Source organism: Sphaeramia orbicularis, chromosome 21, assembly GCF_902148855.1.
Source record: "Sphaeramia orbicularis chromosome 21, fSphaOr1.1, whole genome shotgun sequence".
In the NCBI taxonomy this organism is placed as follows: domain Eukaryota; kingdom Metazoa; phylum Chordata; class Actinopteri; order Kurtiformes; family Apogonidae; genus Sphaeramia; species Sphaeramia orbicularis.
Window position 1 is genome coordinate 456067 of NC_043977.1, and position 13614 is coordinate 469680.

At 45.7% G+C, this 13614-nt stretch overlaps 1 protein-coding gene across 1 annotated transcript in view; it reads left to right on the plus strand.

The window, feature by feature from the left end:
• LOC115412747 (protein lifeguard 3-like) overlaps window positions 1-13613 on the plus strand; it is a 14364-nt gene extending 751 nt beyond the window's left edge. The window contains exons 2-11 of the mRNA XM_030125388.1: window positions 641-708; window positions 6869-6933; window positions 7022-7075; window positions 7152-7202; window positions 7991-8030; window positions 8148-8185; window positions 8299-8386; window positions 9199-9294; window positions 9428-9481; window positions 13297-13613. Of these exons, the coding sequence (XP_029981248.1) occupies window positions 641-708; window positions 6869-6933; window positions 7022-7075; window positions 7152-7202; window positions 7991-8030; window positions 8148-8185; window positions 8299-8386; window positions 9199-9294; window positions 9428-9481; window positions 13297-13449 (707 nt within the window). The 3' untranslated portion in view covers window positions 13450-13613. The remainder of the gene's footprint in view (window positions 1-640; window positions 709-6868; window positions 6934-7021; window positions 7076-7151; window positions 7203-7990; window positions 8031-8147; window positions 8186-8298; window positions 8387-9198; window positions 9295-9427; window positions 9482-13296) is intronic.
• Window position 13614: the final 1 nt, after the last annotated feature.

The window sequence follows — 13614 nt, forward strand, 5'->3', positions numbered from 1 at the left end:
ATGTCCATCTGTCCTGTCTGTGATAGTGTCCATCTGTCCTGTCTGTGATACTGTCCATCTGTCCTGTCTGTGATACTGTCTATCTGTCTTGTCTGTGATAGTGTCCATCTGTCCTGTCTGTGATACTGTCTATCTGTCCTGTCTGTGATAGTGTCCATCTGTCCTGTCTGTGATACTGTCCATCTGTCCTGTCTGTGATACTGTCTATCTGTCTTGTCTGTGATAGTGTCCATCTGTCCTGTCTGTGATACTGTCTATCTGTCTTGTCTGTGATAGTGTCCATCTGTCCTGTCTGTGATAGTGTCCATCTGTCCTGTCTGTGATACTGTCTATCTGTCCTGTCTGTGATAGTGTCCATCTGTCTTGTCTGTGATACTGTCTATCTGTCTTGTCTGTGATAGTGTCCATCTGTCCTGTCTGTGATACTGTCTATCTGTCTTGTCTGTGATAGTGTCCATCTGTCCTGTCTGTGATAGTGTCCATCTGTCCTGTCTGTGATACTGTCTATCTGTCTTGTCTGTGATAGTGTCCATCTGTCCTGTCTGTGATAGTGTCCATCTGTCCTGTCTGTGATAGTGTCCATCTGTCCTCCTGTCTCTTATTTGGGACACACTAAACACTGTTGTCTCTACTTCCACAGGGGACATGGAGGACTTCCTGAGCACCCAGTGGGAGAGCACGTCCATCCGCCACGCCTTCATTAGGAAGGTACCATGTGTCCTGTGTTTAGTACCATGTGTCCTGTGTTCAGTCCATGTGTCCTGTGTTTAGTACCATGTGTCCTGTGTTTATTACATGTGTCCTGTGTTTAGTACCATGTGTCCTGTGTTTAGTACATGTGTCCTGTGTTTAGTACCATGTGTCCTGTGTTCAGTCCATGTGTCCTGTGTTTAGTACATGTGTCCTGTATTTAGTACCATGTGTCCTGTGTTTAGTACATGTGTCCTGTGTTTAGTACATGTGTCCTGTGTTTAGTACCATGTGTCCTGTGTTCAGTCCATGTGTCCTGTGTTTAGTACATGTGTCCTGTATTTAGTACCATGTGTCCTGTGTTTAGTACATGTGTCCCGTGTTTAGTACGTGTCCTGTGTTTAGTACATGTGTCCTGTGTTTAGTACCATGTGTCCTGTGTTTAGTACCATGTGTCCTGTGTTCAGTCCATGTGTCCTGTGTTTAGTACATGTGTCCTGTGTTTAGTACGTGTCCTGTGTTTAGTACCATGTGTCCTGTGTTCAGTCCATGTGTCCTGTGTTTATTACATGTGTCCTGTGTTTAGTACCATGTGTCCTGTGTTTAGTACATGTGTCCTGTGTTCAGTCCATGTGTCCTGTGTTTAGTACCATGTGTCCTGTGTTTAGTACATGTGTCCTGTGTTTAGTACCATGTGTCCTGTGTTTAGTACATGTGTCCTGTGTTTAGTACCATGTGTCCTGTGTTCAGTCCATGTGTCCTGTGTTTAGTACATGTGTCCTGTATTTAGTACCATGTGTCCTGTGTTTAGTACATGTGTCCTGTGTTTAGTACCATGTGTCCTGTGTTCAGTCCATGTGTCCTGTGTTTAGTACATGTGTCCTGTGTTTAGTACCATGTGTCCTGTGTTTAGTACATGTGTCCCGTGTTTAGTACGTGTCCTGTGTTTAGTACATGTGTCCTGTGTTTAGTACCATGTGTCCTGTGTTTAGTACCATGTGTCCTGTGTTCAGTCCATGTGTCCTGTGTTTAGTACCATGTGTCCTGTGTTTATTACATGTGTCCTGTGTTTAGTACCATGTGTCCTGTGTTTAGTACATGTGTCCTGTGTTTAGTACCATGTGTCCTGTGTTCAGTCCATGTGTCCTGTGTTTAGTACATGTGTCCTGTATTTAGTACCATGTGTCCTGTGTTTAGTACATGTGTCCTGTGTTTAGTACATGTGTCCTGTGTTTAGTACCATGTGTCCTGTGTTCAGTCCATGTGTCCTGTGTTTAGTACATGTGTCCTGTATTTAGTACCATGTGTCCTGTGTTTAGTACATGTGTCCCGTGTTTAGTACGTGTCCTGTGTTTAGTACATGTGTCCTGTGTTTAGTACCATGTGTCCTGTGTTTAGTACCATGTGTCCTGTGTTCAGTCCATGTGTCCTGTGTTTAGTACATGTGTCCTGTGTTTAGTACGTGTCCTGTGTTTAGTACCATGTGTCCTGTGTTCAGTCCATGTGTCCTGTGTTTATTACATGTGTCCTGTGTTTAGTACCATGTGTCCTGTGTTTAGTACATGTGTCCTGTGTTCAGTCCATGTGTCCTGTGTTTAGTACCATGTGTCCTGTGTTTATTACATGTGTCCTGTGTTTAGTACCATGTGTCCTGTGTTTAGTACATGTGTCCTGTGTTTAGTACCATGTGTCCTGTGTTCAGTCCATGTGTCCTGTGTTTAGTACATGTGTCCTGTATTTAGTACCATGTGTCCTGTGTTTAGTACATGTGTCCTGTGTTTAGTACCATGTGTCCTGTGTTCAGTCCATGTGTCCTGTGTTTAGTACATGTGTCCTGTGTTTAGTACCATGTGTCCTGTGTTTAGTACATGTGTCCCGTGTTTAGTACGTGTCCTGTGTTTAGTACATGTGTCCTGTGTTTAGTACCATGTGTCCTGTGTTTAGTACCATGTGTCCTGTGTTCAGTCCATGTGTCCTGTGTTTAGTACATGTGTCCTGTGTTTAGTACGTGTCCTGTGTTTAGTACCATGTGTCCTGTGTTCAGTCCATGTGTCCTGTGTTTATTACATGTGTCCTGTGTTTAGTACCATGTGTCCTGTGTTTAGTACATGTGTCCTGTGTTTAGTACCATGTGTCCTGTGTTTAGTACATGTGTCCTGTGTTTAGTACCATGTGTCCTGTGTTCAGTCCATGTGTCCTGTGTTTATTACATGTGTCCTGTGTTTAGTACCATGTGTCCTGTGTTTAGTACATGTGTCCTGTGTTCAGTCCATGTGTCCTGTGTTTAGTACCATGTGTCCTGTGTTTAGTACATGTGTCCTGTGTTTAGTACATGTGTCCTGTGTTTAGTACCATGTGTCCTGTGTTTAGTACATGTGTCCTGTGTTTAGTACCATGTGTCCTGTGTTTAGTACCATGTGTCCTGTGTTTAGTACCATGTGTCCTGTGTTCAGTCCATGTGTCCTGTGTTTAGTACCATGTGTCCTGTGTTTAGTACCATGTGTCCTGTGTTTATTACATGTGTCCTGTGTTTAGTACATGTGTCCTGTGTTTAGTACATGTGTCCTGTGTTTAGTACCATGTGTCCTGTGTTTAGTACGTGTCCTGTGTTTAGTACCATGTGTCCTGTGTTTAGTACATGTGTCCTGTGTTTAGTACCATGTGTCCTGTGTTTAGTACCATGTGTCCTGTGTTTAGTACCATGTGTCCTGTGTTTATTACATGTGTCCTGTGTTTAGTACCATGTGTCCTGTGTTCAGTCCATGTGTCCTGTGTTCAGTCCATGTGTCCTGTGTTTAGTACATGTGTCCTGTGTTTAGTACCATGTGTCCTGTGTTCAGTCCATGTGTCCTGTGTTTAGTACCATGTGTCCTGTGTTTAGTACATGTGTCCTGTATTTAGTACCATGTGTCCTGTGTTCAGTCCATGTGTCCTGTGTTTAGTACCATGTGTCCTGTGTTTAGTACCATGTGTCCTGTGTTCAGTCCATGTGTCCTGTGTTTAGTACATGTGTCCTGTGTTCAGTCCATGTGTCCTGTGTTTAGTACCATGTGTCCTGTGTTCGTACCATGTGTCCTGTGTTTAGTACCATGTGTCCTGTGTTCAGTCCATGTGTCCTGTGTTTAGTACATGTGTCCTGTGTTCAGTCCATGTGTCCTGTGTTTAGTACCATGTGTCCTGTGTTCGTACCATGTGTCCTGTGTTTAGTCCATGTGTCCTGTGTTTATGTTTATGTTTATGTTTATGTTTACGCATTTGGCAGACGCTTTTTTCCAAAGCGACTTACAGGGGAAAACCAATTAAATCACTCAATCAATCAAATTTTATTTATATAGCGCCAGATCACAAAAAAGTTATCTCTTGACATTTTATATATAGAGTTGGTCAAAACCAGACTCTAAGTCAATTCTACAGAAACCCAACAGAATCCTCCAGGAGCAAACACTTGTGACTGGTGACAGTGGCGAGGAAAAACTTCCCTTTAACAGCAGAAACCTGGAGCAGACCCAGACTCCTGGAGGATGGCCGTCTGCCTCGACCAGTTGGGGTTAAAGAGAGAGAGTAGAGAAGGGGAAAAAGAGAGAGCGATAGAGATAGGGACTGGGGGAGAGGGGGAGAAGGGGGGAGTAGGGGGAGACACATGGAGGCGGTTGAGGATAAGTGAGTGGTGATGATGAGGGCAGGGAAGAGGCCGGACCACCGCAGCAGGTCCAGAGATAATCGTGAAAGAATCTGTGGTTGTCCTGGAAAAACCTTATTAGAATATTTAAAATGGAATGTTTGAAAGTGCTAGGACAGGAGGTGCTCTCGGAAGAGCTGGGTCTTCAGGAGCTTCTTGAAGATAGGCAGGGATGACTCTGTTCTTGTAGCACTTGGTAGAGTGTTCCACCAACGTGGAACGACCCATGAAAAGAGCCTGGATTGTCTTGTACAAGGTCTGGGGACCACCAGACTACGTTCCCCAGACGAGCGGAGTGGTCGTGGGGCGACATAAGCTTTTATCAGTGCACCTAAGTAGACAGGAGCAGACCCACGGAGAATTTTGTAGGCTAGGATTAAAGATTTGAATTTGATGCGGGCAGCTATGGGTAGCCAGTGTAACTCAATGAGTAAAGGGGTGACATGTGCCCTTTTAGGCTGATTGAAGACCAGACGCGCTGCTGCATTCTGGACCATCTGTAGTGGTTTGACAACACAAGCTGGGAGGCCCGTTAGAAGAGCATTGCAGTAGTCAAGACGGGAGATAACCATAGTCTGCACCAGGAGCTGGGTGGCCTGTTCGGTTAGGTATGGCCTGATCTTTCTTAGGTTGAACAGAGTGAAACGGCATGATCGGGTGACAGAGGCAACGTGATCCGTGAAGGTCAACTGATTATCAATCATGACTCCCAAGTTACGTACTACACTGGTAGGAGCCAGAGGTATGGAGTCAATAGTGATGGAGATGTCCTGCTGTATGGTTGGCTTAGCTGGGAAGACCAGCAGTTCAGTTTTGGACAGGTTCAGCTGAAGGTGATGGGCTTTCATCCATGCAGATATGTCAGAGAGACAATCTGAGATCCGCACTGAGACTGTGGAGTCATCAGGTGGGAATGACAGATAGAGCTGGGTATCATCAGCATAGCAATGATATGAGAAGCCGTGTGAGTGGATGATCTGACCGAGTGAGGTGGTGTATATGGCAAAAAGGAGGGGGCCCAACACAGAGCCTTGGGGGACCCCCGTGGTGAGGCGGTGAACTGCTGATGTGTGCCCTAGCCAGGACACACTGAAGGACCGACCAGTAAGGTAAGATTGAAACCAGGAGTGGGCGTGGCCTGTGATGCCCATGTTCCAGAGTATGGATAACAGGATATCATGACGGACAGTGTCAAATGCTGCTGATAAGTCCAGTAGAATGAGTACTGAGGACTTGGCTGCTGCTCTAGCCTCTTTCAAGGCTTCTGTCACAGACAACAGAGCCGTTTCAGTGGAGTGGCCGATTTTGAAGCCAGATTGGTTGATATCAAGGAGGTTATTTTGGGAGAGGAATTCTGTGACCTGTTTGAAAACCGCCCTTTCGATGATCTTAGAAAGGTATGGGAGGAGTGAGACTGGTCGATAATTCTCCACTTGAGTGGGGGTGAGGGAAGGTTTTTGGAGTAGTGGTGTTACCTGCGCTTGTTTAAATACTGTAGGAAATGTTCCTGAAGTCAGTGAAGCATTAATCACATGTGTGATTGGTGCTGTGATAGTAGGGGCTACAGACTGTAAGAGGTTGGATGGAATAGGGTCCAACAGGCATGTTGTAGGACGGCTAGAGGAAAGGAGTTTAGACACCTCGTTCTCTGTGAGGGGAGTAAATGAGGGGAATGACGCAGTTGGGCTTTTATCAGTTGAGTTAGTAGTAGTATGTGTTTAGTACCATGTGTCCTGTGTTTAGTACCATGTGTCCTGTGTTCAGTCCATGTGTCCTGTGTTTAGTACATGTGTCCTGTGTTCAGTCCATGTGTCCTGTGTTTAGTACCATGTGTCCTGTGTTTAGTACCATGTGTCCTGTGTTTAGTCCATGTGTCCTGTGTTTAGTACCATGTGTCCTGTGTTCAGTCCATGTGTCCTGTGTTTAGTACCATGTGTCCTGTGTTTAGTACATGTGTCCTGTGTTTAGTACGTGTCCTGTGTTCAGTCCATGTGTCCTGTGTTTAGTACCATGTGTCCTGTGTTCGTACCATGTGTCCTGTGTTTAGTCCATGTGTCCTGTGTTTAGTACCATGTGTCCTGTGTTTAGTCCATGTGTCCTGTGTTTAGTACCATGTGTCCTGTGTTCGTACCATGTGTCCTGTGTTTAGTCCATGTGTCCTGTGTTTAGTACCATGTGTCCTGTGTTTAGTCCATGTGTCCTGTGTTTAGTACCATGTGTCCTGTGTTCGTACCATGTGTCCTGTGTTTAGTACCATGTGTCCTGTGTTTAGTCCATGTGTCCTGTGTTTAGTACCATGTGTCCTGTGTTCAGTCCATGTGTCCTGTGTTTAGTACCATGTGTCCTGTGTTCAGTCCATGTGTCCTGTGTTTAGTACCATGTGTCCTGTGTTTAGTACCATGTGTCCTGTGTTTAGTACCATGTGTCCTGTGTTTAGTACCATGTGTCCTGTGCCGTCCGTCCGTCCTCATGTGTGCTTCTGTCTCTGTTTGTGGACAGGTGTACCTGACTCTGGCGGCTCAGCTCGCTGTCACCTTTTCAGTTGTTGCAGTTTTTATATTTGTGTAAGTTCCCTTCGTCCATGAACACTGACCACCTGCTGCTTCAGACTGACACTGGGGACAACAGTCATGCATGTCTGTACTTTTACAGGGAACCAGTCCAGAAGTTTGTCCAAATATACTCTGGCGTCTACTGGGCGTCTTTGTAAGTTCAACAACAACGCCCACAACACACGACAGAAACAGCCACCGTTAACCACAGCTCTGCTCTGTCTCTGCAGCGGCATTTTTGTGGTGGTTTACTGCATTCTCATCTGCTGCAAAGAGCCCAGGTAGGAGTCCGAAAACCCCTTAAACGTCCACCTTTAACCCTTAAAGACATCCACCTTTAACCCTTACAGACCCAAACGTCCACCTTTAACCCTTACAGACCCAAACGTCCACCTTTAACCCTTAAAGACCCAAACGTCCACCTTTAACCCTTACAGACCCAAACGTCCACCTTTAACCCTTACAGACCCAAACGTCCACCTTTAACCCTTAAAGGCCCAAACGTCCTCCTTTAACCCTTAAAGGCCCAAACGTCCTCCTTTAACCTAATCCATCTACTGATCTAAAGTGTTTAATTCCTGTTGATCCTCTAATCCTATTAATCCATGTCAATAATTGGTGTCAAATACAGTTCATCTTTTCATGGTCATCAGATTTGACCATATTTGGACGTTCAGAGGCTCCGTAGTTACCATGGAAACCCCGTCATCTTCTCCAACATTGCTTCTCCAGTCAAACCCATGCAGTTGGATCAGTGCCAGTGGATGGACACACTGGGTTTATGTTCAGTTCAGGACAGACTGGACTGAAACAGACACTGTTTATTCAGTTGGATCTGTTTCTGACAGAAGAACCGTCAACTTTAATCTGAGCTTTAATGAACATCTACAGGATCAGTGAATATAGAAAATACAGGATTTACCCCCAAAAAACCAAACTCCAGTGGATAATATGATAATAAAAGGTGATAATAAAGGTTGAATGTGTGCATGTGTGTCTTTGGGTTAAAGTCGTTCCTGTCGGTGCTGCTTGTGTTCTTCTACTGAACATCTGTCACATGTGCTCACAGGAGGCGTTTCCCATGGAACCTGCTGCTGCTGGGAGTATTTGTAAGTATTATGTATGACTGTCAGGGGTCGGTGGGTTCTCATGGTGGAAGCAGGACAGTAAAGCCCTTAAAGCTGCTCAGACGTGAGCACCAGACTGAACTTGTGTTGTGTTTGCAGACTCTTGCCTTGTCTTACATGGCTGGGACTATTTCCAGGTTAGATGTGTTTTTAATGCAGTAAACAGCTGATTGTGTTGATGATGTCAGCTCAGTGCTCTGTGTCCTTCACACTTGTGTATCTTCTGCTGTCCTCTGTGTGTGTTTCCCAGTTATTATGAGACTAAAGCGGTGTTTGTGGCCATGGGCGTCACAGCCGTCATCTGCGTGGCCGTCACACTCTTCTGCTTCCAAACTAAGGTAGACGGACGCTGACGGCCTCCGTGTCCCAGTTCAGCTGCTCTGAGGGCGTCTTTGTTGTTAGTGTAAAAGAACGCCGTTGTCTCACATTACAATCAGGCACTGAGAGCCGTGAAATATTTAGAACGTTCTGGAATAAGATGGAAGTGTAACCTCTGTCTGATGAAACTCTAGATGAAGACGCTGGGTTGGTGTTCTGTCGTTTGGCTGACGTGTTCATGTTCTCCTGTACATTAGACATGTTCTGTCAGCTTCAGCCCAAACTCAGCTCAAGTGGACCCACCCACAAAAACAACAACATCATCAGATATAGAAGAACCTATCAATAATAATAATAATAATAATAATAATAGTAACAATGATAATGATAATTATAACCAACAAAAGAATATTATACACACACACACATAAATAAAAGCAGTAAAAGAATGACAAATATATAATAACCTATAAATACTACTGCTGATAATAATAAACAGGTCCAACTTTTTCTCTTTCTTTGTGCAAAAAATCCATTAAATGATGAAATGATGTTGTTCTTACATGTATTTGTAGATCCACTGAGGTCCGTTACAATGAACATGTTTAAATCATCAGCTGAAACAGAACACACTTTAAATGAGGCTGATGTTTCTGATGTTCCTCACATCTGCTTAAAGGACCGTTCACAGGTGCACACATGTTCATCAGGTTTCTGAGCTCAGATAAAGGCTGCTGTCCTGGTCCAGCCTGTTTCAGACCTCACTGGTGTGTATGTGAGTTGGACGGTCCTGGTCTAGGTGGCCCCCGTTAATGCCTGGTTCTGGTCTCAGGTGGACTTCACCTCCTGTGGTGGACTCCTGTGCATCGTCTCCGTCCTGCTCGTCGTCCTGGGGATCGTCACAGCCGTCGTTCTGTCCTTCAAATATGTAAGAACCCCGTTTGGACACCTGGACTCACCTGGGTGTGTGTGTGAGTGTGTGTGTGGGTTTGTGTATCTGTGTGTTTGTGTATGTGTGTGTGTTCTCACACACAGGCCTTTGTCACTGTGTCACTCATCAGGTCCCTTGGCTGCATATGCTGTACGCTGCAATTGGAGCCATCGTCCACACCCTGGTGAGTCCACCTTAACCCTGTGAGTCCACCTTAACCCTGTGAGTCCACCTTAACCCTGGTGAGTCCACCTTAACCCTGTGAATCCACCTTAACCCTGGTGAGTCCACCTTAACTCTGTGAGTCCACCTTAACCCTGATGAGTCCACCTTAACCCTGATGAGTCCACCTTAACCCTGTGAGTCCACCTTAACCCTGTGAGTCCACCTTAACCCTGGTGAGTCCACCTTAACCCTGTGAATCCACCTTAACCCTGGTGAGTCCACCTTAACCCTGTGAATCCACCTTAACCCTGTGAGTCCACCTTAACCCTGTGAGTCCACCTTAACCCTGGTGAGTCCACCTTAACCCTGTGAGTCCACCTTAACCCTGTGAGTCCACCTTAACCCTGGTGAGTCCACCTTAACCCTGTTTGGACACCTTAACCCTGATGAGTCCACCTTAACCCTGGTGAGTCCACCTTAACCCTGTGAATCCACCTTAACCCTGTGAGTCCACCTTAACCCTGTGAGTCCACCTTAACCCTGGTGAGTCCACCTTAACCCTGTGAGTCCACCTTAACCCTGTGAGTCCACCTTAACCCTGTGAGTCCACCTTAACCCTGGTGAGTCCACCTTAACCCTGTTTGGACACCTTAACCCTGATGAGTCCACCTTAACCCTGGTGAGTCCACCTTAACCCTGGTGAGTCCACCTTAACCCTGTGAGTCCTCCTTAACCCTGATGAGTCCACCTTAACCCTGTGAGTCCACCTTAACCCTGTGAGTCCACCTTAACCCTGATGAGTCCACCTTAACCCTGTGAGTCCACCTTAACCCTGGTGAGTCCACCTTAACCCTGTTTGGACACCTTAACCCTGATGAGTCCACCTTAACCCTGGTGAGTCCACCTTAACCCTGTGAGTCCACCTTAACCCTGTGAGTCCACCTTAACCCTGTGAGTCCACCTTAACCCTGATGAGTCCACCTTAACCCTGTGAGTCCACCTTAACCCTGGTGAGTCCACCTTAACCCTGTGAGTCCACCTTAACCCTGGTGAGTCCACCTTAACCCTGTGAGTCCACCTTAACCCTGGTGAGTCCACCTTAACCCTGTGAGTCCACCTTAACCCTGATGAGTCCACCTTAACCCTGTGAGTCCACCTTAACCCTGTGAGTCCACCTTAACCCTGGTGAGTCCACCTTAACCCTGATGAGTCCACCTTAACCCTGATGAGTCCACCTTAACCCTGATGAGTCCACCTTAACCCTGTGAGTCCACCTTAACCCTGTGAGTCCACCTTAACCCTGATGAGTCCACCTTAACCCTGTGAGTCCACATCAACACAGAGCTAAGCTAACAGAGCTAAGCTAACAGAGCTATGATGTAAGCTATCAGCTGATGCAGAACACGCCCATTATAAGACACTGTTGTTTTGAGCGTCTGTTAAAGTGTGAGTCTGAACCCGTCCACAGATGTGGACCCACTGACTTTGACCCTTTGTTCAGTCTGTTTGTCTGTGGACACCGGGGTACTTCAGTGGTGGTTTTGGTCCTATGTTAGTTCTGGTCCATGAACTCCCCCTGGTGGTGAGTCTGGAACATCATGACTACACAGAACCACTTGAATAATGGAAGTTTGACCTGTAACAGAAAAAAAAGACCAAACAGAGATTCTAATTAGTTCAGTTAGAAAAACTCTGTTCAGTGACGCAGACGTCCAATCAAACACAGGAATGAGTTCATTCTAAATATAAAGGATGACCAACCATTAGTTTGTAGAACCCAGAACTTCCTGTTTGTCAGAAGTGATGCTGACCCCACAGCCAACAGTTCCAACAGTTCCAACAGTTCCAGCAGTTCCAACAGTTCCAGCAGTTCCAACAGTTCCAGCAGTTCCAACAGTTCCAACAGTTCCAGCAGTTCCAACAGTTCCAACAGTTCCAACAGTTCCAGCAGTTCCAACAGTTCCAACAGTTCCAACAGTTCCAACAGTTCCAACAGTTCCAGCAGTTCCAACAGTTCCAGCAGTTCCAACAGTTCCAACAGTTCCAACAGTTCCAGCAGTTCCAACAGTTCCAACAGTTCCAACAGTTCCAACAGTTCCAGCAGTTCCAACAGTTCCAACAGTTCCAGTTGTTTTCTTCTACGATCAGCTGTTTGGACGTTTGTGTTTTTGAACGTCCCTGTTCTTCTGCTGTCGGACCTGAACAGACTACTTCTTCTTCATTGCGGTTGCCAAGGCAACGACATCCACTGTGTACTGGTGAAATGGGCCAAATCTAAGCAATTCAGATGTATTATTATGGGCTGTATTTATCGGTGAAAACATTAATTATCTGAATGCCATTTTTTTCAATATCACATCAGTACTTATGGGTGCAGACGGTCCTTGTACATCCCTGATAAACACTAGTTTGGAACATGCGTTAGTTTGTGAACGTGTTCTCCATCTGTTACTGAGGATTTCTACAGCAGGGTTTGTTTTTATGAAAGTAGAATAAGGTCAAATTTACTGACGTCTGCTGATAAAACACAAGTTGTGTGGTTTCATCCATCGGTCCAGTCGTCCTCCAGACGTGGTGCACCTGTTCCACACAGCGTCCACTGTTGTGTGTCTGTGTCAGTTCTTAGTGTACAACACTCACCTGTTGTGTGTCTGTCAGTTGTTAGTGTACAACACTCACCTGTTGTGTGTCTGTCAGTTCTTAGTGTACAACACTCACCTGTTGTGTGTCTGTGTCAGTTCTTAGTGTACAACACTCACCTGTTGTGTGTCTGTGTCAGTTCTTAGTGTACAACACTCACCTGTTGTGTGTCTGTCAGTTGTTAGTGTACAACACTCACCTGTTGTGTGTCTGTGTCAGTTGTTAGTGTACAACACTCACCTGTTGTGTGTCTGTCAGTTGTTAGTGTACAACACTCACCTGTTGTGTGTCTGTCAGTTGTTAGTGTACAACACTCACCTGTTGTGTGTCTGTCAGTTCTTAGTGTACAACACTCACCTGTTGTGTGTCTGTCAGTTCTTAGTGTACAACACTCACCTGTTGTGTGTCTGTCAGTTGTTAGTGTACAACACTCACCTGTTGTGTGTCTGTCAGTTGTTAGTGTACAACACTCACCTGTTGTGTGTCTGTCAGTTGTTAGTGTACAACACTCACCTGTTGTGTGTCTGTCAGTTGTTAGTGTACAACACTCACCTGTTGTGTGTCTGTCAGTTCTTAGTGTACAACACTCACCTGTTGTGTGTCTGTCAGTTGTTAGTGTACAACACTCACCTGTTGTGTGTCTGTCAGTTCTTAGTGTACAACACTCACCTGTTGTGTGTCTGTCAGTTCTTAGTGTACAACACTCACCTGTTGTGTGTCTGTCAGTTCTTAGTGTACAACACTCACCTGTTGTGTGTCTGTCAGTTCTTAGTGTACAACACTCACCTGTTGTGTGTCTGTCAGTTGTTAGTGTACAACACTCACCTGTTGTGTGTCTGTCAGTTGTTAGTGTACAACACTCACCTGTTGTGTGTCTGTCAGTTCTTAGTGTACAACACTCACCTGTTGTGTGTCTGTCAGTTCTTAGTGTACAACACTCACCTGTTGTGTGTCTGTCAGTTGTTAGTGTACAACACTCACCTGTTGTGTGTCTGTCAGTTCTTAGTGTACAACACTCACCTGTTGTGTGTCTGTCAGTTCTTAGTGTACAACACTCACCTGTGGTGTGTCTGTCAGTTGTTAGTGTACAACACTCACCTGTTGTGTGTCTGTCAGTTGTTAGTGTACAACACTCACCTGTTGTGTGTCTGTCAGTTGTTAGTGTACAACACTCACCTGTTGTGTGTCTGTCAGTTCTTAGTGTACAACACTCAGCTGCTGATGGGGAACCGGCAGTTGGCCCTGAGTCCAGAGGAGTACATCTACGGAGCGCTGTCCCTCTACATCGACGTCGTGGACATCTTCCTCTTCATCCTCCAAATCAGTGGAGCTGCTGACCTGGACTAAAGCTGCTCTGTCCACCAGTAGAAGACACCCCCCCCATCCTAAAGTATTCTAGCACCTTTTTCACACAGATCAGTTGGTGTTTGACTAAAACTATGGCTGGACAGTAAAGGTTCTGAATATGCAACAGGTCCACAGAAGGTCCAAAGGACTGACAGGAGCACAGGC